At 35.7% G+C, this 25041-nt stretch overlaps 1 protein-coding gene across 9 annotated transcripts in view; it reads right to left on the bottom strand.

Annotated features, from left to right (window-relative positions):
- Positions 1-25041, bottom strand: part of AGTPBP1 (ATP/GTP binding carboxypeptidase 1) — a 155202-nt gene that overhangs the window by 66283 nt on the left and 63878 nt on the right. For 7 of the 9 annotated variants that reach the window (XM_053923435.2, XM_053923446.2, XM_053923450.1 and 4 more), the window contains 4 exons: positions 23863-24040; positions 10128-10225; positions 7752-7868; positions 1136-1851 (listed from right to left, as the gene is read on the bottom strand). In XM_053923435.2, coding sequence (XP_053779410.1) covers positions 1136-1851; positions 7752-7868; positions 10128-10225; positions 23863-24040 — 1109 coding nt within the window. The remainder of the gene's footprint in view (positions 1-1135; positions 1852-7751; positions 7869-10127; positions 10226-23862; positions 24041-25041) is intronic. The other 2 variants (XM_053923436.1, XM_053923438.1) reach the window with 2 other exon arrangements.

Raw genomic sequence — 25041 nt, 5'->3', positions numbered from 1 at the left:
ATAAAAAAGGAAGATACAGTTATTGCCTTAAAAGTGCTTATAGTCTACAGAGAATCAAATACCCAAAATAATGTCTTCTTTTATCATGACTTATGCTCATAACAAGAGCATATCAATGTTTTTAGGTGCTGGTAACACAAAATCTCAACCATAATCACTGAAAATAGTCAAGTCACACCAAAAATGTATTTATATGCCAAATATTCACTAGTTGGCAATAGTTAATACTATCACTTCCAAAATTAATTGGCAAGATTCAGAAACAAGTTACTGTTTTTATGAATTCCAAATTTTTATATTGCACATTTCCAATTTCAAGTTTCACAGCAAAATAATACTGTCCATACTGCTATTTTTAAATCATATATGTAAAACAAGCTAAAAAGGTAATCAAATTAGCAAATTAATATATTACTAATGTAATATTTATTCAAAGGTTACTAATTAATTTGTTTTTACATTTTCAGATTCAATCTGAAGTTTCTAACTTTTTTATTTAGAAATAAAAAACTTCACTCTGACCGGTGTGGCTCAGTTGGCTGGGCATTGTCCCACAAAGCAAAAGGGGTGCCGGTCTGGTTCCCAGTCAGGGCCCACGTCTGGGAGCGGGTTCAGTCTCCGGTCAGGGAGTGTACAAGGGCAGCCGATGGATGTTTCTCTCTCACACCGATGATTCTCGCCCTCTCCTACCCCCTCCCTTACCCTCTCTCTAAAAATAAATAAATAAAATATTTTTAAAAATGAAAAAACTTCTAGATGGTGGGGATGGGTGGGGCAGGGAGGAGTAGTGGGGGGGAAATGGAGACAACTGTACTTGAACAATAAAAATTTTTTTTTTAATTTCTAAATTGTCCCAGCAAAGTAAGTCCCCTGTCCTGATGCTATGCTATATGTGATTCCATGATATGGTCAGGTTTATTATGCTGGCTTCATTTGAATAAGTAATGAACTTAGAAAATAAACAAAGTAAACCTATAAGGACAATTTCAAAACAATGTAAAAGTCCCAAAGCTGGATAAAAATTACAGTAACTTAAATTCAGAGTACTTTTCTGCCTAAATACCCAGTTTCTTTAAGCACAGCTCATATTTTAACAATGGTCTTATTTAGAAGGAAGAAGGAATCTGCAACTCACCTTTGTACACCATAAGGCCTTTCTAAAATAGGCTCTTTGAATGGAGGTGGAATGTGACCAAAATAATCAGGATAAGCCACCTCCGAATATTCTGGGACGGACTTTGTATTTTTCACAATCTCAATATAGAGATCTGAGTCGTGGAGGGTTGGTCCATCAGACACTTCCACTGATGCTTGTTCCACGGATGAAGTAGACTCAGTATCTTCATCATCCTCAGTTTCGACTCCAGCACAGCAAAGCTTCCCTAGCTGAACTGTTCTTCCCTCAAACAGAACATTTCCACAAGTGGCCATGTGTGGACATGCTTTAGGGCACGTGACGACGGTAAGAGGGAGGTTGTAGTCCTTCTTCATCCCTGCAGTACAACCTGGAGCTGTTTGAGAAGGAATATTCTGCAATGTAATTCGGTCCAAGGCCTTCACAATATCATTGTTGAAGCCATGGACAGATGAAATAGTTCTATTTTGATCACCTATCTGCTGTTGTAATGTTCTGTCATTATCGTTCATATCTTCTTTTGCCAGATCCATAAAGGCAGGTTTCTTATCACCTTCATCCCCTTTGGGAGACACTTTTGCCTTCATTGCAACTCCTTTTCTTAAACTGCCTGAGTTCCCAGCTGCTTCCTCTCCTGCTGTGGGGACAACAATAGGACCACGCACTTTCCCCTCAAATATTAAAGGCTTTGGTTCTTTGGAGATTAAGTCATAGTCCTTTGAAAATAAAAAATATGTTTAAACTTCTATCTGTAAATATTAAAATCTATTAACAAAATTGAGACCATACTCATTTTATATGCTGCTTTAGAAATTTAATATTTTAAAATTTTAAAGACGGATAAAAGTGTATCTTAATCTCGCTAATGAAAGACACAGTACAGGGTGAGGCAAAATCAGTTTTACAGTTGTTCGTATGAAAACTAATACAGTAATTAATAAATAATAAGAATAAACTGTTACATACTCGTAACTGTAAACCTCCTTTGCTCCACCCTGTATTTAACTACAACAAAATTCCTTACACTTATTTTTTCTTATAAAAATAATGCCTATATATAATAAAAATATGGAAAATTTCAGAAAAGAAACATTAAAATTATCCAAAATCCTCTTAAAGAAATCACAACTAAATTGTTACTCACTAATTCAACAAGTACCTACAAGTGCCTGTTTTGTGCCAAGCACTGTTTCAGGAACTTAAAAACTCATCACTTAAAAAACACAAAACAACTCTTCCCTTGTGCAGCTTATATTCTTCTAAGGAAGGAGGGGAGAAGACTGCCAGTACAACAAGTAATAAACATGATATAAACATATTTTATGAAATATCAAAAGGGTAAGCATTATAGCAAAAGGGGGGGAAGAGGAATACTATCAGTTGGGAGTGCCAGGGGAGGAGAGCTGAGTGACAATTTTAAATGCCATGAAGAGGAAAACCTGATGGACATGAAATGTAAGCAAAGACAGTGCACAGGACCGGGAGTGGGCAAATGCCTGGTGTGTTCAAAATAAAGGAGGTTAGCATAACTGAACACAGTGAGCAAGAGATTTCAAAAGATAAAAAAGAGCCAGATATTGAAGGGCTTCGTGGGCTATTGTAAGAATTTTGGGTTTTATTTTGAGAGTTTTGAGAAGAATTTTTCCAGATCCTATGGGAAAACAACTCACAAATTCCAAAAGACAATGAATCCCAAACGAGAATTAAAAACAGAATACCCACACTTAGTCAACACTACTGGGAAAAAACGCAACACTGAAGCTAAAAAAAAAAATATCTTAAAAGTCACCAGAAAAAATTTCTTATAAAGTTAAAACATACACTTATCATATCCACTACCCAGCATTTTCATTTGTAGGTATTTATTTACCCAATAGAAATTAAGGAATATTTCCACAAAAAGCTTTGTATACAGATAGTAGTATAAATTTTATTCATAATAGCCTAAAATGGCTAACATTCCAATATTCATCAATAAGAGAATGGGTATAGAAATTGTGGTGTATTCATACAATGAAATACTATTCAGCAATAAAAAAATCACTTGTGTAATAATGCGGGTGAAACTCAAAAACACACGCTGAACACAAGAAGTTTTACAAGAAAGAGCACACACTATGTGATTCCAGTTGTGAGAAGTTCTCGAACAGGCAAAATTAATGGAGAGTGACAGATAGCAGGTCAGTATGTACCTGGGCGGGAGATGAGACAGTTGAATAAAAGGGAACTAAGGAGACTTTCTGGGGTGACGGAAATATTTCTGTATCTTAACTGGGTTGATAGTTACACAGTTGTATAAATTTGACAAAACCTGTTGAACTTATATGTATATAATTTATTGCATATAAATTATATTTAAATAAAATTGATTTTAATAAGCCAGAAAAAAATGAGACTAAGTTTCAAAAATTAGTACAAAATAAAGATACTTTCAGACCAAAAGACAAAGAGAGAGACAAATACTAAAAGACACATTTCAGACAGAAGGAAAGTAATTCATGCAGAAGGTCTGAGAAACATGAATAAATGAAAAATAGAAAGATAGTAAAAATTGGGTAAATCTTAAAAAGTGAATGTAAAACACAAAGCACCATCATAATGTTTTTAAAAGCTAGAGTTTTAAGTTGTTTGGGGAGGTGATTATAGTTCAAACACTCTTAATTTTCCTTTCTTAAGTAAGAGAGAGAGGAAAAGAAGGCCGTGATCAACTTCAGAATTTAGTAAATGTTTCATATCAACAGTAACTAAAATTTTTGCATATATGTCAATACTCAAACTTATACTTTAAATTAAGTTTATTATATGTAAATTATACCTCAATTTGTTTAAAATAAGTGATTTCAAGACTGTATAGCTTTCAAATTATTAAGGATGAAACACGAAAGAAAAATAATCCAGGTGAAGGCAAGGAAAAGGGACAAAAACAGAGAAAAACAAGTGAAAATACAAAATGCAATAAAAAATCCAAATATAAGAATAACATTGTGCACACAATATGCCCCAGTTAATGGCAAAGACTCAGACTTGATTTTTTAATCCAGTTATATGCTGTTTAAAAGATACACACCTAAGGATACCAAAAAGTTGAAAGTAAAAAGATTTTAAAAGATACCAGGGACATAGCCAAATTAATATAACTACATTAATATATTTTTTAAAATTTTCTGCCTTAAAGTTTAGAGGTAGAGACAGTAATTTCATAAAAATAAAAAGTTCAAATGGAAATTGGTTTAATTTATACACAATAAATAATAAGCCTCAAAAAATATATAACAAAAATTGAAAGACCTGCACAGTAACTGATATCACAGGAATATAAATCCATAAAAACAGAAAAGAAGTTATCAACACAATTAACAATCTTTTCCTAAAGGCAAATATACAGCCATGCCCAACAAGCACAGAACTCTTTCAAGGACAAAAGAAATAATAACAAAACTTGACAACATTTAAAACTATAAAATAAGCCTCAAAAATGTCAAAGGATTATAAGAATAAAGGATTATGTCCTCTCATCCTATAACAATGTGCTAGAAATAAATTAAAAATTAAAAGCTAGCTTAGACACCACCAGTGAATCAAAGGAAAAAATCATAATGGAAATAAAGTTTCAAAACAAAAGATAATAAAAATACTAAAAATCAAAACTTATGTGATAGAGTTAAGACAGTAATCAGAATAAAATTTATCACCTAAAAATGCAAATACTGGAAAAAAAGAAGGGCTGAAAAGTACTACTTGCCTATCTTAAAATGATAATATTACAAAATAAAGTAATAACATTCTTTTAAAAAGAACAAAAGCTGAAAAAATCAAGACATGGCACTGAGAATATCATTAGAAACATGGAGATTAACTTCTAAAACATGCTCAAAGTGATTTAGAAAATAGCAGGTGGGAGAGAATAATAGTTTTCCTGATTAAACTATGAAAACTATTTGACTCTTAGAACTCTGACCATGTATATAATACTTTAATAAAAATTTAAAACCAAATTAAAAAGGAAAAAAAGAAAGAAAAATAAAAATAATAAAAGTCCATATGGTAAATTTCAGTCAGAAAGAGCTGTGAAAATGCAGAATTTTGACACTTTCCATATTGTGCCATCAAGAAACAAAAGCAGCCCTGGCTGCTGTGGCTCAGTGGATTGAGTGCTGGCCTATGAAGCAAAGTTCCATACCCAGTCAGGGCACATGCCTGGGTTGCAGGCCAGGTCCCCAGCAGGGGGCACTTGAGAGGCAACCACACATTGATGTTTCTCTCCCTCCCTTCCCCTCTCTCTAAAAATAAATAAATATCTTTTAAAAAAAGAAACAAAAGCAAATGAACTGTAATTGTCATTATGAATAAATAATCATAGTTTTCAAAGCATGCAAGTTTCCCTCAAAAAGTATGTTGATAATTACTTTAATAATTTCATATGTTGCCTTCAAATGCATTCTTTTTGGCCAATGAATAACAGATTTAACACATCTGGAAAAAAAGTGCGGGGTGCTCAGGATTCAAATACATGTATCAAGTAATTTTAAGCTTCATTGGTTGACGTTGAAAATGACATGCAAATCAAAGTGTAAAATGTAATAATATTAATTGCATTTATGTTTACCATCTCATGACCTGCCAATATTTGATATAATGATAGCTGGAAAAAAAATTATTTCAAACACTTCCTATTTGGCGCCAACCAATATTTGTAATTCTCAAAAGTACATTACTTAAATACTGCTTATATGTAGTTCCAACACAGACTTCAAAAAAAATAGAGACCAAAGGCCGTTGCCACGTAGCTCAGTGGTTAGAGTGTCAACCTGATACACGGAGGTGGTGGGTTTGATCCCTGATCGGGGCACACAGAAAAATCAACCAATGAATGCATAAATAAGTGGAACAAATCGATGTTTCTCTTTCTTCTTTCTTTCTGTTTTTCTCTCTCTCTCTCCCCCCTCCTCTAAAATCAATAAATAAAAATGGCTAAAAACTAGACACTAAAGTACTTGAACAGTGCATTCCTCTAACACCTAAAAATCAGATAGTCAAGTGTCAATACAACTACTTTAGAAATGATTTTCCAGTTATATAAATAAAAGATAATATGCTATTTCTTCTAACCATGCTATAGAAATAGAGCTAACTATTCTACATAAAACTTTATGGTAAAATAGAGAATGCATTAATAACTAAGTACTATCTGAAATATTGAAGTAGCTCCTTTTGCTTAAACACAATAAAAGAGAGTACACTTGGCAATAAGATTTTCCAGAGGTCTCTCACTGAGACAGACCTGTCTTCACCATCTGACCCTGAGCACACTGAGTCAGACCAAGGTAAGAACCTGCCCTAGGTGCAGCCAAAACAAAGGGCACGTTGGTCAGCTGTTCATAGGTACCAAGCAAGAAACCATCAAGGGTAACCTACTCGAGGTGATAACTAACAGGCGGACATCAAGAAGACCTCACCATTGTAGCCTCAACATTATAAGCAAAAAGGGTCTCGTGAAAGAGTAAGAATCAAAATCCTGGCCTTCACACCCACTAAAAAAAATTACTCCTCTCTTAACCCTACCATTTTTGATCACATTATATAGTTCTCATATGCACACAGAGAAGAAAATGGGTGATTTCTTCACATAATAATGTATTTCTTCCCCAAATCCCTTCCACAATGTTTTTCTGCTTTGAGTTAGCAGTATTGGTCATCACTGTGGTTTTACTTTTAAGTGGCTCTCACCTGGTCAGAAAAGTGTTAAAACAACAGCCAGATACTTCCTGTAGGTTGACTGCAAGAAAATCACCCTGTGTCCTTAGATACTAGACACTAGATCTACTCATTGCCATCAATCAGCTTTACTCACTGTTTAATCCAGACTGAATAATTGTTTCCAGTAAATAAATGAGGGTAAGAAATGTTAACAAGAAGTCACTCTGCCTATGAACCAACTTAGATTTAAAGACTTCAAGTTGCCTTCCTCTCTCCCAGACATTCCACAATTCTACAATCACTTTCAGGAAAAAAAATTCAACATACACGGACTACACATATTTTAAATTTATCAGTTTCTTAGCTCTCTCATCTCCCCTTAGTTGAATGCAACTGATAGAAACAAGACTTTAAAATAAGACTTTGACATGCCATTTTTAAAGAATTGTTATTTATTTTTATATATATATATTTATCCTCACCCAAGGACAATATTTTCATTGCTTTTGGAGAAAGAGGAAGGGATAGAGAAACATATCAGTGCAAAAGAGAAGCATCAACTGGTTGCCTCCCATACACACCGAAACCAGCTATTGAACCCACAACCTAGGTATGTGCCGTGACCAGGAACCAAACCCACAAGATTTTGGTAACGGGACCACACTCCAACCAACTGAGCCACAATGGCCAGGGCAAGATCAATTTTTAAGGAGTAAATCTCTGTGTCAGTTAAATGAGCTAGCTCCTTCACTTCACAGATAAGCAGTTTATACCCAGAATGTTGACGTAATTGTCCAAGGTCACTCAGAAAAGCACCACTACTTTCATTTTGGAGGAACAAAAACAGTGATTACGCACCTAAGGGAGAAAAAATGTTTTCTTAAAATCAGTTAAGACGCTGAATTTTCTGTATTTATACCTGAAAATCATCAACAAGCTCAGGGAAAAGGTGTTCATACATTTTAAGTTCTTCTATCTTTCGTCCTGGTTCTTGCTGAGGCTTTAGTTTGTTAATATCTGTTTCAATATCGTCATTCTGAAATAGTAAAAACGGCATACCACCAGTTAAAAAATATATAAAATTACAGGCTACATTTCAGGTTTAAAGATTTCCAAATTATTAATTACATGTAATTACAGAATAATCACTAAATGAGGGTCTATTACTTTGAGCATAAATTAAAATTTGCTTGTATTTTTGGGTTGTTGTGTTATTATTGTTTTGGTTGTTTTGTTTTTTGTCAAAGGTTATTCTAATAATAACAGGTATTTGGGCTCCTCAAGATAGAAAAACTAGTGTCAAGATCAAAACTAAAGTATGTCCCCCCAATCTTCCTAATTGTCATCATTTTGTTCCTATTAATGGAAAACGAGAAAACTAAACTGAAAAACATAAGTATATGATTTTGGTGATTATCAAAATAACTACCATTTACTGAGCACTGAAAATATATGAAGCACTATGCTAAGGACTTTAAATATATGATCTAATTTGATGTGCACAAGAACACTATGAAGCAACAGCATCATCACCTCCATTTAACTGAGGAGGAAACAGGTACAAGGAGGTTAAGTGGCTTGCACAAGACTACGCAGCCTGCAGACAGAGGCGCCAGAGCACACGCTGTCAGTCAACAGAATGCGCTGCAAGGGAGGCTAATGATTACCACGCGCTCTTACACTTCACGGTCAGTGAAGTGCCCTTAGAAAAGCTCAGTGGCACCACTCACTCTGTTTTTCAGGGAAAAGAAAAGGGATGGAACCACAGCCAGAAATGATCTCCGTGACCTCTGGGAAAGAAGAGGGTTAAGTTTAAAGGAGAAGTATGACCTCGGAGAAACAGAGGATGTGTCCAGGAGCAACTTGGCCTCTATCTGTTCAAGGAGCTAATTAATGTAAAACGAGCTTCGGGTTACCTGCTACCCAAGCTGCTCCCTAGGGCCCTCAGCAACTCTGGCCTCCCACAAATGCCAACTCATTATCTCCTTCACTGGCGACTAAAGAGAGATAATTATACCACTTAATAATTTTCAGTTGGTATTGGTTTTTAATTTTGCATTTATCTTACTATCAGTTACTTATTTCTCTACCTTATTCTACCATGCTTCAAACCTTAAAATGCTTTTATATATATGTACCTAACTGTATTTACACACTTCCCATTAATAAGTAATTTAAAAGGAAAAATACACTATGTATTTCTCTTATTTCATATTCAGGAATTTAGCTAATCTTTGTATAACCAATAAACTGATTTTCCCTCTTGCCATAAATAATAAAGACTGTCTTTACTTAAAGAGTATCATCTTAATTACTGTATCATTATTGTGTAATTATTATTTACATGAATATATAACTTCATGTACCTTAAATTATGCATTGATGAATCAAAAATATATTATTTTTTTTTTTTTTAGATTTTATTTATTTATTTTTAGAAAGGGGAAAGGAGAGAGAAAGAGAGGGAGAGGAACATCAGTGTGTGGCTGCCTCTCCCTGCTAGGGACCTGGCCCACAGCCCAGGCATGTGCCCTGACTGGGAATCGAACCAGCAACCCTTTGGTTCTCAGGCCAGCACTCAATCCACTGAGCCACAACAGTCAGGGCAAAAATATATTATTTTCTTGATTAACATCTAATAAAGTAGACAATACTTTCAAAGTGACAAAAAATTTACAGAGGAATTATTTCATCCAGCCATACTAGATCAATACTCAATATTATTTTTTGAAAATACAGCCTTATAAGGGTGGCTCTCTACTTTAGGGGGAAAAAAAAAGAATTTACCTGTAAGTAGCATTAAATCTTCCAATCCATAAACATGTTATATCTATCCATTTCTTCAGATCAGCTATGATTTCTTTAATCAGTCTTTTATAATAGTCGAGATATAAACTTTTACATATATTGTATAAGATATATACTTAATTAATGGCTTGATGCTACTGTAATTGGTACTTTAAAGTGCTTTTTCACTTTCTACATATTTATTGATAATTCATATAATTTTTATTATTTTATATTAATATGCAGATAAAAACTCTTTTAATATTAGAAAGATGAGTTTACCTGTAAAACAGGCACAGTGAGGAAAGACTGGGTTGGCCCTTTTCAGACAAATGCATTCAAAGCAACATTTTCTCTTTCGATAGTTTACTGTCCATAGTCAGCCACGACAAAAAGATGTGGACAGAACAAATTAATCTATCATTAGCTACATCTATGTAGCTAATCTTTGTTTTACAACTGTGTATACAGTTTACTAACTTGACTGAAGACAGAAAATTATACTAACCTTAAAATTGTGATCTAGGTCATCCTCATTTTCTGTTTCATTTTCAGCTTCTAAATCAATATCATCGTTGTCATCACTTTCATCTACTACGTCATCCACTGTGATACAAAATGTGCTATAAGTAAGTAGGTCAGAGGTAAGCATTCTACAACAAGCATATGTAAAGGGAGAATGTTTCTATATACGCGCATATATGTGTATTTCAATTACCAGAGGAAACTTAAATGAAATTTCTTATTAAAAGTATCTATAAGGCTGTCCCAGTTGTTGAAAAACCTGAGATACAGTGAAAGTGCTTTAAAATTTGGAAAAGCACTGTAAAAATGAATTTTTTTAGTTTTGTCTTTTAAATTTAATAATGTCTTATGTTGCAACAGCCTGAATGAAGCATCTGTTTCCTATTTATGCTAAATCTGAACAACTCATTTCCCCCTTTTACAATCCACTTCCCACTTATTGTGGCAGTGACTACCCCGTGCCATGTACTGCGCTGTCCGCTGGGAACTTTTTAAAAGATCTGTAAATACCGTCCCTGCTCTCAGGGAGCTCATGAGGTTAAAAAGCAGAAGAGAGTAAATAAATAATTATACTTAAGAAGATACACATTAATGAAGACATACATTTAAAAATGCTACGGGAAAGCAAGGGACGGAATAAACTAACTGCAAACTGCCTGGGGCCACGGGGTCATCAGTGATCATTTCACAATACAGGCAATCATGAAGCAGTAACTTGAAGAAAATACAGCAGCCTTCTAGGTGACCATAAGGGTGGATAGTGTGAATTTTAAAAAAAGAAATAATGCTAAAATAATTTAGATGATGTCTTCGGGAAATAATAAGTCAAACATAACTTGTATGCTTGGGAAAGGACTACGAGAGGCAAATAGGAATGAGAAAATGAATATAGTAGCCAAGTAATTTAAGACTTTAACCCACAGAAGACAAACACTGGGGATTTTGAAGAGGAGAATGAATTAATTCCACTTATGTTTTTCAAAAGATCACTTCTGCAGGTGTGAGAGAGGGAGCACATACATGGAGGGAAACCAATTAATAGAGGAAAGAGTAATGGAGGTACAGAATTAATATGCATTAGAGGAGAACTCAGGGAAGAGAATGAAAAAGGACAAGAGGACCATGGATGTGGGTGAGACAAGGAAAGAAGAGTAGAGGAGTCATTTTGAGAGTACCAGAGTAAATAACTGTGTGCTTTAAAAAAAAAAAAAAAAAAAAGTAGACACTAGCCCTGGGTGGTGTGGCTCAGTGGACTGAGTGCCAGCCTGTGAACCCAAGGGTCACCGGTTCCATTCCCAGTCAGGGCACATGCCTGGGTTGTAGGCCAGGTCCTCAATAGGGGGCGTGAAAGAGGCAACCACACACTGATGTTTCTCTCCATCACTTTCTCCCTCCCTTCCCCTCTCTCTAAAAATAAAAATAAATAAAAAATCTTTTTTTAAAAAAAGTAGAGAATACTTTAAAAGGGCACTTTTCTAAACTTTTTTAACTTTATTGCGAGATAATTGATAAATATAATTGTACACATTTAAGATGTGCAGGTGGTGATTTGACACACATATGCATTGTAAAATGATTACTGAGAAGATAATTAACACATCCGTCACCTCACATAGTTAACACTGTTAATACTTTGTGTGTCTATGGGTGTGTGTGCGTGTGTGAATGCTTAAGATTTACTCTCAGGAGCAACCTAAGTGCCCATAAACAGATGAGTGGATATATAAAGTTGTGGTACATATATCCAATGGAGTATTACTCAGCCATACAAAAGAAAGAAATCTTACCATTTGCAACACCATGGATACACCTAGAAGGTATTATGCCAACTGAACAAAGTCAGACAGAGAAAGACAAATGCCACATGATCTCACTTACATGTAGAAAATAAACAAATAAAACACAAACAAACTCACAGATGTACAGAACATACTGACGGTTGCCAGAGCAGAGGGGAATGGGGGACTAAGCGAAAATAAAGGGATTAAGAAGTACAAGTTGGTAATCACATAACAGTCACAAGCATGCAAAGTAAGCCACAGTGCATACAGTCAATAACAGTGTAATAACTACATATGGTGGCAGGTGGGCATTTGAAATATCAGGGGACCACTTCCTAAAGTATATGATTTTCTAACACTATGCTGTACACCTGAAACTAATACAAAATGATGTTGAATATAAACTTAATTGAAGTTTTTTTAGTTTTTAAATAATTTACTCTCAGAAATTTCCAGGTATAAAATACCAGGTTATTAACTATAGTCACCATGCTATACTTCAGAACCTCAGAATTTAATCTTCTTAACACTGAAAATTTTGTACCGTTTGGCCTCACAGCCCCTTTTACCACTCTCCCAGCTCCCGGCATCTGACATTCTATTCTGCTTCTATGAATCAGCTGTTGTTTTCTTAAGGTTCCACATATAAGTAAGTAATAACATACAGTATTGTCTTTCTCTGTATGGCATGTTTCACTTCAGCATAATGCCCTCCAGATTCACGCATGTTGTCACAAATGGCAGAAATTCCTTATTTTTTATTGCTGAATAATGTTCACATACATGTCTACCACATACAAATACCTTATGTGTAGATACAGCTACAGACACAGAGATACAGATACAGTCTCTTTTTCTATATTCATTCATCCACTGAAGGACATTTAGATTGTTTACAAATCTTTGCTACTGTGAACAATGCTGCAGTGGGTGTGGCTGTGCAGGTATTTCTTCAAGATGATTTTGATTTCTTTTGAATATACACCCAGGAATGTGACTGCTGGACCATGTAAATAGGTCTATTTCTAATTTTTTAAGGAACTTACATACTGTTTTCCATATTTGCACTACCAATGAGCTCCATTTCCTCCACATTGCTGCCAGTATTTGCTCTCCTGTCTCATAGCAGCCATTCTAACAGGGGTGAGGTGGTATCTCATTGTTATTTTGATTTGTATTTCCCTGACTGGTAATGATAAGCACCTTTTCGTATATCTTATCAGACGTTTGTGCACTTTGGGAAAATGTCTATTCAGATCATTTGCCCACTTTTAAATTGGATGATTTGTTTTTGTACTGGTCAGCTGTATGAGTTACTTATATATTTTGGATATTAGCCCCTTATCAGATAATATGGTTTATAAACACTGTATCGTTTCCCTTGCTGTGCTGATTCTCTTTAGTTTGAACAGTCCATTTGTTTAGTCTACTGCCAGTGCTTTTGGTGTCTTATCCAAGAAATCACTGCCAAGACCAATGTCAAGATCTTTTTTCCTAGGTTTTCTTCTATAAGTTTTAGTTTTAGATCTTTTAAAATGTTTGATCCATTTCAAGTTAAATTTTGTGAGTGGTATAAAATAGTGATACAGTTTCACTCTTTTTCATGTGGCTATCTAGTTTCCCCAAAACCATTTGTTAAGAAGACTGCTTTTTCCCTATTGTGCTTGTGATGCCCATATCAAAAATTAGTTGACTCTGTGAGTGGGTTTGTATCTGGGTTCTGGGTTCTGTTCCATGGTCTATGTGCCTGCTGTATTTGAATGCCATACCACTTTGATTACCACAGCTTTATAATAGTTTGAAATCAAGAATTGTGATGCCTCTAGCTTTGTTCTTCTTCCTCAGGATTGCTTAGGCTATTTGGAACCTTTGTGGTTTCACATGAAATTTTAAATTTTTTTAGTATATTTCTTTCTTTTATTGTTGTTCTATTAGAGTTGTCCCAATCCCCCTCCCCACCGCCACCCCCCATTGCTCTCCTCTGCCCTGGCCAATCACCCCGCCCACCCCCAGTCAACACCCACCCTATTGTTCATGTACATGGGTCATTTATACCTGTTTGTTGATTAGACCCCATTTTTGTGGGGGAAAAAAAAAGCCACTGGAATTTACAGAAATGGCACTCAGGCCACAGATTGCCTTGGGCAGCTGTAACATTTTCAAACTAATTCTTCTATCCAAGAACGCAGGCTCTCTCTCCACTTATTTATGTGCTTTCCAATCTCTGCCATCAGGGTCTTAGTTTTCCATGTACCGGTTTTTCAACCCCATGGTAAAATTCATTGGTAAGTATTTGTTTTTGATGCTACTGTAAATGTGATTACACTCTTATTAATTTCCTTCAGATAGTTCATTATTAGTGTAGAGAAATGCAACTGACTTTTGTATAATGATTTTGTACCCTGATTTTACTGAATTCATTAGTTTTAACTAATTTTGGTGGGGATTTTAGAGTTTTCTATAAGATCACATCATTTATTTCGTCCTTTCTGATGTGGATGCCTTTTATTTCCTACTCTAGCATAATTGCTATAACTAGGACATTCAGAATTATGGTAAACAGAAATAGCAAAGGTGGACATTCTGGTCATGTTCCTGATCTTGGGGGAATTTCAGCTTTTCCCCACCGAGGAGGATGCTAGCTATGGGGTTGTCATGTACACTCTTCGTAATGAGGAGGACCATTCCTTCTAATTTGTTAAGTTTTATCATGAGAGGATTTTGAATTTTGTCAAATACTTTTTCTGTGTCTATTCAGATGATCATAGAATTTTTATCTTCCTGTTAATGTAGTTTTCCACATCTATGAACATTGAAACATCCTTGCATCGCAGAGATGAATACACTTGACCACAGTGTGCGATTCTTTTTGAATTCAGTATGCTAGCATTGTGTTGAGAGGTTTGCTCCAATGTTCATCACATATACTGGCCTATGACTTCATTTTCTTGTAGTGTTCTTGTCTAGCTTTGATACCAGGGTCAGCTGGCTCCGTAAAAATGAGTTTGGAAGTGTTCCTTCCTCTTCAATTTTTTGGAAGAGTCAAAATTCTCTTTAAATATCTGGTAGATTTCATTGTGAAGCCATCTGGTTCTGGGCTTTTGTTGAGAGATTGTAAATTACTCATTCAATCTCCTTACTAGTAGTTGATCTGTTCAGATTTTCTCTCTCTCTCTGATTCAGTCTTGGTAGGTGTTGTGTTTTCTAAGAATTTATCCATTTCTCCTGGGATGGCCTATTTGTTAGAGTATAATTTTTCATGGTAGCCTCTTATAATCCTTTATATTTCTGTTATCGGTTGAAATGTCTCTGCTTTCATTTATATTAATCTATTTTTTCTTAAACTACCTATAGGTTTGTCAATTTTGCTTATCTTTAAAAAAAAACCAACTATTAGTTTCATTCATCTTTTCTTATTTTACATAATTCTTATTTATTAGTTATCCCAATTTTTCTTTATTAATCTTGTCTATTTTTCTTTCTAGTCTTTCATTTATTTCTGCTCTAATCTTTATTATTTCCTTCATTCTGCTAACTGTTCCTTACATCTGTTAAGACTTGTTTTGTGACTCAACATATGACCTAGCCCGGAGAATGTTCTGAGTGTGACAGGAGAATGTGTATTCTGCTGCTACCGGATGGAATTTTCTGTATCTCTCTGGTAGCACCATTTGGTCCAAAGTGTCATTCGAGTCCATTATTTCCTTATTTTCTGTCTGGATTATCTGTCCATTGTTGAAAGTGAGGCACTGAAGTCTCTACTATAACTGCATTGCGGTTTACTTCTCCCTTCAGATCTATTCATTGCTTAATATATTTAGGTGCTCCCATATTGGGTGCATATGTTTAGAATTATTGTATCCTCTTGACAAATTGACTCCTTTATCATTACACAATAAACTTCTTTTTCTTTGTCTCTTGCTACAGTTTTTTTTAACTTAAAGTCTATTTTGTATCAAGTATAGCTACCCTCCTCTCTTTCGGTTTCCATTTACTTGGAGTATCTTTTCCCATTCCTTCATTTTCAGCCTGTGAGCATCCTAAAAGCTTAAATGAGTCTAAAGTAGGCAGAGTACAGTTGGATGGTTTATTAATCCATTCAGGTATTCTATATCTTTCACCTAGAAAATTTAAACTTTAAATTTAGAATAATTATTTATAAGTAAGGACTTATTACTGCCGTTTTATTTGTTGCTTTGTGATTGTTTCATAGTTCCTTTGCTCCTTTCTTCCTCTCTTGCTATCTTTGTGAGCTGATGATATTTTGTAGTGGTATGCTTGGGTTCCTTTCTGTTTATCATTTGTCTGTTATAAGTTTTGCTTTGTCATTAGCATTAGGCTTTCATAATACATTTTATAGTTATATCTAATTCTCTCTTTTAGCTGATAACTAAACTTCAATTGCATAAAATCATTCTTACCATTTACCTGCCCCACCCACAATGTATGTTGTTGATATCCCAATTTACATCTTTTATATTGTATATCCATTGATAAAATATTGCAGCTATATTTATTTTTAACACTTTGTCTCTCAACCTCTGTGCTTGAGTTCAAAGTGATTTATACACCATCATCTCAATACCAGTGTATTTTGAATTTGACTCTATATATTTACCCTTACTGGTAAATTTTATACTTTCATATGTTTTCATGTTACGAATTAGCATCCATTTGTTTCAGCTCAAAGAACTCCCTTTAGCATTTCTTGAAAGGCAGGCCCGGTAGTGATAAATTTCCTCAGCTTTCATTGTTCTGGAAAAGAACACCTTTCATTTCTGAAGGACAACTTTGTTGGGTAAAGTATTCTAGTTTGACAGCTTTTCTCTTGAGCACTTTGAATACAGGGGGGCGCAAAAATAGGGTTAGCTTTGGTCAGATGGCTCATTTGATTGGAGTGCCATCCTGTACACCAAAAGGTTGTGGGTTTGATCCCTGGTCAGGGAACATAGATAGGTTGTGGGTTCAATCCCCGGTCGGGGTGTGTACAGGATGCACCCAATCAATGTTTTTCCTCTCCCATCAATGTTTCTTTCTTTGTCCCTCTCCCCTCCTCTTGCTCTAAATTCATCTTAAAAAGTTAAACATATCCTCTCATGAGGATTTTTTTACAAGTAGGTTTAGTTATTTGGATGGAAAAATATACAATACTAAATAACACAGAATAACTAACCTGTGTTACCCATACTCACAACTGTCAATGAACTCTTGTCCCACCCTGTAGATCATCCCCGCCCCGCGCTCCCCCCCCCCCCCCCCGCGGCCTGCAAAGTTTCTCTGAGAAATATGCTAATTACCTTGTCAGGATTACCTTGTATGTGGTAAGTCTTCTTTCTTTTGCAGCTTTCAAAATTCTGTCTTTGATTTTTGAGAGTTTGATTATAATGTTTCAGTGAAGTTCTCTTTGGAATGGATCTGTTTGGAAATCTTTGTGTTTTGTGTACCTAAATGGCCATCTGTCTTTCTCCAGATTTGGTAAGTTTTCAGCCATTATATCTCTAAATAAAGTTTCCTGTCCCTTTTGCTCTTCTCCTTCTGGAATTCCCACCACACACATACTGTTTCACGCCATGGTGTCCCATTATTCACACAGGCTTTCTTCACTCTTTTTCATTCTAATGCCTTTTTTCTCTTCTGTTTAGAGAGCAAGGGACCTGTCTTCAAGTTCACAGATTCTTTCTTCTGTTTGATGGCACCTGGTATTAAAGTCCACTATCACATTTTTTATTTGCTTATTTTCTTCAGGTCCATGCTTTCCATTTGGTTCTTTTATGATTCATTTCTCATTGCTGAATTTATTTTGTTCATGCATTGTTTTACTAAATTCATTGAGCTGTCTATCTTCTCTTGAATTATCTGAACTTCCTTGAAATAATTATTATGAATTCTTTTTCAGATAACTCACAGGTTTCCATTTCTTTGGGATGGATTACTGGAAAATCATTGCATTCCTTTAAGAGTATCATGCCATGTTTCCTTGCTTTTTCATGCTTCTGATGGTTTTGTGTCAATGTCTGCACATTTGAGGGTACAGTCACTTCTTCCAGCCTTTTCGGAATGCCCTGGCTTGGGGAAGACTTTTTCCTGCAGGTGGCTGAGAGCGCACCAGCCGGGCAGGATGCAGCATATCTTGGGAAGGCACAGCGGCATGGTCTCCACCCAGCTCCCTAAACTGCGGCCAGTGTCGACACAGACTGTAAGGGTCTTCTGTGGCCAGTACTGCAGAGGTCCTGCAGGTGGTTAGGGATATTGGAGTCTTCATAAGCAAAGTGTGCTGGGATCTCCTTCTCCTTTTCTGCCCACAGGAGGAAGTTCTACCCAGTGGGGTTCTTCTTGGTGCCTCATCAGGTGTGCTGTCACGCAGAACGGCAGCACATCTGGGGTCCTGGGTCAGGAGCATGAAAACAACTGCAGTGCCTGGGTCCTGGGACACAGGGGCACCTGCTGCAGCAGTGGCACTGGTGTCTAAGGTGCAGGAGTGTGCAGCTCTCTCGTGACAAGGGTCTGGGTATCTGGGGCTCACCGCAGTGACTCCAGTCGGGAGGCGATGCCACAGCAACCCAGACCCACAGCGAGAATCCCTCTCCCAGTGAGTAAAGGCAGCAGATGGGACAGCTCCGTCAGCTGGGACCAGCTTTGCTGAAGACTTGAAGGACCTGGTAGCAAAGGCTATAAATGTCCACAGCAATGAGCCTTGCTAGGGTTCTCCTGTGCCCCTTTTCCTCGTCAGATAAAAATCCTCCGAGGAGACCGGCACCCTCGCCCCCGCCCAAGTGCTGAGCTGCTCTGGGCTCAGGCACAGGGTGATGCAGATAAAACACTTCCCATACTTTCCTATGTGGTGGTCCTCAGTTTTTGAGCTCTGCAGGGTTTTTAATGTTCATTTTTTCACTGTAGTCCAGAGCTATCCCTAAGATATTTTCATCAGTTTATAGCTGGTTGGAGGGTTTTTGTCGTGGTATTAGTGAGGGGGGCGAGGGTTGGGAGTACCCCTCTGTCTTGTTGACAACACTTTCTTTAAACTCTTTTTGACTTCCATTTCCAGTGTGACTTATTTTAGCGAAGCATATTAAATCCTCCCCACTCCCTACCTATCTGCCCCCTGCTCTTTCCTTTCAGTAACAGAACCTCTGAGTTTTAACTAGATGTTATAGACTCTAGCCTCCCTCCCAGTAGATACAGTCATATGACCAATTTTTGGCCAATGGTATGTGAGGCACAATGGTAAATACAACTTCCAGGTCATGTACTTCAAAAAGAAAATTTCTCTCTCAGTTTTCTTTCATCACCATTTTACGCATGCACATGAGTAAACCACCATAGGAGATGATAAAAACAAAAAGAACCCACTTCCTTTGATGACCTAGAGCCTCTATCTTGTTGCAGGGAAGTGAAGAGGCTCTAGAGAAAAAATACCTAATTCAAATCATTGGACTCCTGCACTCACTAGCTATTTGACCTTGAGCGAGTTACCTAAGTTAACTGTGTCCCATTTTCCTCATCTATAAAAGGGACACAGATACCCACTCACAGTGTTCTTGTGAGCATTAGAGGAATTATACATGCATTGTGGCAGGCAAAGGGTATGTGCCGTAAAAATGTAGGTTAGTACTTTTGTTGCTTGAATGACTACTGTACTATATTGAGTTGTTTTGTAACAACGACTCAGCCTATCCTAACTAACATAGTTACTAAGTTTATTCAAATTCTTTTGGAAGTAGAGAGCAAAAAAATAAGTATCCGTACTGTAAGTAGTACCCTGGGTCTATTCATGTCAATGTACTTGCAACAGTTAGTCATGGATAAACAAGGGAAGAATCGACATTTGGAGGAAGAACTGTTAGGGGAAAAAGGAAGGGATTGATTCAGAAAAGCCTATTGCAAACAAAAATGACGACTGCTTGGACAGGAAGAAGGGAAAATGTAATTCGTCATCAGAGACGAAATACGTTTTAATTTTTAATAAAACCTTTAAATATTTTCCTTTCTGTGGTTATTTTTCTCTGGTTTTATACCCCAGATGTGAAATGCCATACGGTTTCAGGCATCTGAGACCTTCCTCTCTATTCTAATGAGCTATTCATGTACCATTTCTAATGAATAATTATTAGAGCCTAACTATACAATTAAAATCAAGGAATAGGAATCGTTCCTTGTCGTTAGTTTTCAAAATATTCTTGGCTCCTTTATACTAAAAACAAAAATATAGGGGAAAACTCAAATGCTTATCAATAGGAAACTAGTCAGATAAATTTTACTCTCTCTGTATAATATAAACAAAAGAATGAGAAGGCACTTTCTGTAAGGTTTTAGAAAGCGTATTCCAAGGGGTTAATTTTGTTGTTGCTTTGCTCCTGTAAATGTGATTTACTTTCCCTTTATGTTTTATAACTGGTTTTTGTTGCTATATATATGAGAAAACACACAAACAAAAAAGTTACTGAATTTTATTCGTTTATCCTGTAAACAGTATTCTACTGAACTTTTATTTGTCTAACATATGTTTTACAGTTGATTTGCTTGTACTGTCTCCATAGACACTAACATCCTTCACAGACACTAATTAATTTTACCTCAGTCTTTCAATGCCTACAATCTCTCCTTTCCACGTCTTACTTATTTGGCTAGAGCTTCCAAAACGATGTTCACTAATAACGGGTGAGAGAAGCATCCTTTAACAGTCACTACTGTGTGTGATGTTGGCTATTGATCTGAGTTAGGTAATACTTAGCCTGTTTGGGAAATATTTCTGGATTCCTAAAGAAATTTTATTTGAAACTAATAATGATTTTTATTAAATCTCTTCATGGCATTTACTAAGATATCGTTGGTTTTCTTCCTTTGATGTAATGATAAACCTTACTAAAATCTCAATATTACAATAAGCTTGCTTTCTTAAAAATAATCCTTATGTTGTCAAGATGTCCTACACATGTAAAAAGTGTTCATTTTGCTATTATTTTAGGATTTTTATATTTATCTTCATGAGTGACAATTATCTATAGGTTGTTTCAGGTTATTCTACCAGGTTTTTATTTCAGTATCATGCTAGTTTCTTTTTTCTGTTTTTTTCCCTTTGCTTTGGAAAATAAAGCATAGAAAATTTTCCTGGAATTTGAGAGAGCTCATCTATAAAGCCATCAGCATTTGGTGTCTTCACTGAAGGTAACTTGACTGCATGTTCAACTGTACTTTTTTACTATTTTAGTACATTTTAGCTATTCATATTTTCCTATAAATTAATATTTACTCATTTCAATCATATTTTTCAAATGTAGAGACAGGAGTTATCTTTAGCATCCACTTTGACTGGCTGAACCTCCTCTACATAATTTGCCAAGAAGTTACAGGTAAATTAAAAATCGCCCACTAAATTGTTTCTACCAATTTCTGCTTATTCTTAAAACCATAATAGCTTCCTAACTTTCCTTTAGCATTAGGCACATATGTTATTATCTAGCTTATTTAAAATAATCTTTACTGTCTTGTTTCAAACATATTCTGTATTTATATTTTGTATGGCAGTAATACTGCCTTCCTCACCTGTTTTGAACTGGGAATAACAGATACACATTTGCCAATCTGTTTACTTTCATGCTTTCCATTTAGATATTTTAAGAGCCTCCAGTATGAATCAGCTACTCAGACTTAGTATTTTAACGCAATCTCAAAGTTTCTTTTTTTTAATAGGAGTATTTTATCCCTTTAGGTATCTTATTACTAAAACTGATTTGCTTGTTCTTGCTTCATATTTAGCACTCTAGGATTTTGTGCATCTTTGAAATTTCCTTGCTTTTCTTTAGCAGTGATAGACCCGTAAATTTACATAAAATCTCAAAGTAGCATTCATAGTCTCTGAAATCCATCCATGGATTCCTATGATTTAACAGATCCCAGTCTAAGGATCTATTTAGTATTACATAATTAATAATTTGTAATGCTGAACACAGTGACTCTGCTACCATGTCTTTCTGCGTTCTTGTCATCTTAATTCATCACTGGCCTGGCTGAGCATTACTTCCTGTAATTGCTTCGGGAAGGGTACTTAGATAATATACTTCCATACCATTACATATCTAAGAATATGTCACCTTTACATATGGAGAACAAGTAATAAGGGTTCGGAAATCTTGAGTCAGAACTCTTCTTCCAAATCTCTGTAGATGCTGCCTATCTTTTGGCATTTGATATTCAAGGAAATAAGTATTGAAGCCAACTCAATTCATTCATCAACCAATGTTAAATGCACACTTACTATGTCTCATGCAATCTAATGGATGTTGAGGATAAAATGAAGAAAGAAAAAACAGTCCTGAGGAAGGTAAAAAAATGAAAATTTTGATAAATGTTATGAAGCCTGATATGTGAGAAAATTACAGAAAACAGAAAGATGGACATTTCCTTGTAAGCTATGCAGTTGCTATCAGAACCTTCCCCTTACCTCTTAGTCACGAAAGCTTGTTACTCAATGAACATCCCCATTTGAAATTCAGTGATGCCTTACATCAGTCTAAGATGAGTCAGAGAAAAGGCCCGCAAAAAACATCATCTCCCTGTCATTTTTTGCACTAGAAGTCAGCTTTCTCTATACATGTGACTATTCTAGACACTGCATAAAGAACACGAGGAGGTACATCCTCCCTCCCTCCCAGTGTCACTACCTGCCCCATCACAGGCAAGTCTCACCAGCTTTCTGCCAGTCAGAATCACCTCTTAATCCCCATAATCCCACACTGAGACTCTGGACAGGAAGGGATTCCAACTGCTTTTTCATTTCCCTCCGAATTAGTTGTTAATTGAACCTCAACTTGAGTCAGAGATCCTGCACTTCATATTAAAGTGGGTAAGAGTTGACACTCTTCTTAATCTGTTCATATCTCTACAATGTTTGCTGCATGTTCCATGAGAATGCTAGTTTTTAGATTTGGTAGTTTTTAGATTTTCCCATATTTTTAATTTTAAATAGAATGAGATGGAATAAAATCATTGTTTTTACTTAGCAATCTTACTCCAGTCCCAGATTCAGTCTTAGACTTTTAAATCTTTTAAAGGAAATTTCTGAATAACCCATTTTGATATTTTGTGCAAACTAAACTTGTACTTTGTGTGGACTAAACTTGTACTTCGATAATTAAATATTTTAAAATAAAATCATAAATGTATACACTGTGATAAATACCATTAATAACTCTGTATGAAGAATAAAAAAATTATAATTACTTAATTCTCCTCAATCAATTATTCCAAATAATTGCTTTTAAATATAAAGCACCTTCAATTTTTTTTGGAAAAAAAAGTTACCAAGTGACAAGAAAATGCTTTAGAAATTCTATTAATAGGCTAGACAACTTCTTCTTTTCCATTTTCCTAGATGTTATCAAAAAAATCTACTTTTTCTCCAGATTAAAAAGTTTAAACTCTTACTTCCTTTACTACGTACCTGCAGTATTATATGGAAAGTGGTGAACAGCCAACTTCTGATAATTTCTTATGTTAAGCACAACACTCTTGGTGATTAGATTGGGTTTTTTTCCACTGATCAGGGCTACTTTTAACTTTAAAAAAACTGAAGCTCATGAAAAAGCTAAAACTGCCAACCGAAATATAGTTACCCAGACATCTAATGTTTACATTCTTCTACTCTGGAATTCCATATAAACTATCAAGTGAGGTTCCTATGTGATGCTTCCATTTTCTCACAGTTCACACCTAGATTTTTGTACCAAATCCCACACTACTTCCCTTAATTACTAGCCCTCAATTTCTTATATTTAAAGAAATATTTATGAACTGAAATATAATGTGAAAGTTTATTCTGTTCCTTAAGGTCTTCTTTTGCTGGGGAGTTGGCCACACACACAAAGAAAACAGTCAACAAGGTCAGGGTCAGACAATCCCAAGAACCACTAAGAGCCAGCAGTACGTCTGTGGTCCTACCTTCGGGGGGTAAGCTGTAGAGCTGAGCCACAGGGCCAGCCACGGGAATAACGGGCAACTGGAAATGGAAGCAACTTTTAATCGTTGGGAGTGGAAGGCGATTTTTAGGGAAACACTTCCTCATTATCAGACTGGAGGTGTTGACAAGAGGGTCAAGCGTCCTGACTGCCAAACATTCCTGTTTTTTAGGGAAAGAAAAAAAATAAATAATTTGCCTTTAGTAAATAACTGACCCAAGTTTACATTACTTCAAAAAGTAATACATTAATAATTCTCAAGGACAAATATCACAAAAACAGTATTTTAACATAATATAATTACAAAGCAGCTTTAACTACTCAGAAGGTTCTCTTTGTAAGTAAGAGCCTCATATGGCAAATTTAGTAGTACTTTTCCTTAAATATTCTAACTAAGCAGAAATCAGTATCATCTTTGGCACCAAAAGTCACCAAAGTATTAAGTAATATCTATGAAGGACTCAGATGTATTTAGAAAGTCTAGCACACAAAGCTTTTAAAAGTAAGGGAGAAAGATAGTAAGATAATAAAAAAGAAGCAAAAAGGAACATGCATCTGGCTGAACTTTTCTCAGAATTTTACCAGTTATCATCAATAACACCTCTAATAAGTTGGCTGTTCAATTATAAAAAACAGTCTGAAAAGCATGGTTTTAAGTTTTAAGAGTTTAATTTGCTGTCCTGGTGTCTAAATAGTCTTGTGAAGGGCTAACACGTAGGAGATTTCAAACTATATCATAACACTATTATTACTGACAACTGACATTTACATGGCACTTTGACATCCTGCAAAATTTCCAATACAAATCTTCACATCTAGTCTGTCACAACAGATGAAACTAAAGCTCAGAAATGTTAAGTGGCACAACCAAAGTCACCCAACTCTTCCTCATATATCAACTCTCCATCGCTGCCTACATTAGAAGTAGTAAAAACAAGTGTGTGTGATTGAGAAGAAAAACAAAGCTAAGGGTAAACATAAAATGTGTGTTCTTTCGTCTTTACTCTCATGCAGAAAGAAGTTACTAGTTGTGTATACACAGTGAGCACAACCAGGATAACGGGCAGGAACCTTCAAGGACGGCTTTCTTTCTGATAATCACAGTCTACTAAAAACAAGGACTGCCCTGCACGTCCCCGTTTCCCACAGCCAACAGTCTTCC

The sequence above is a fragment of the Desmodus rotundus genome, chromosome 1 (assembly GCF_022682495.2).
Source record: "Desmodus rotundus isolate HL8 chromosome 1, HLdesRot8A.1, whole genome shotgun sequence".
In the NCBI taxonomy this organism is placed as follows: domain Eukaryota; kingdom Metazoa; phylum Chordata; class Mammalia; order Chiroptera; family Phyllostomidae; genus Desmodus; species Desmodus rotundus.
The sequence above is the reverse complement of the archived record's forward strand: the minus strand, read 5'-3'. Positions and strand labels throughout refer to the sequence as shown.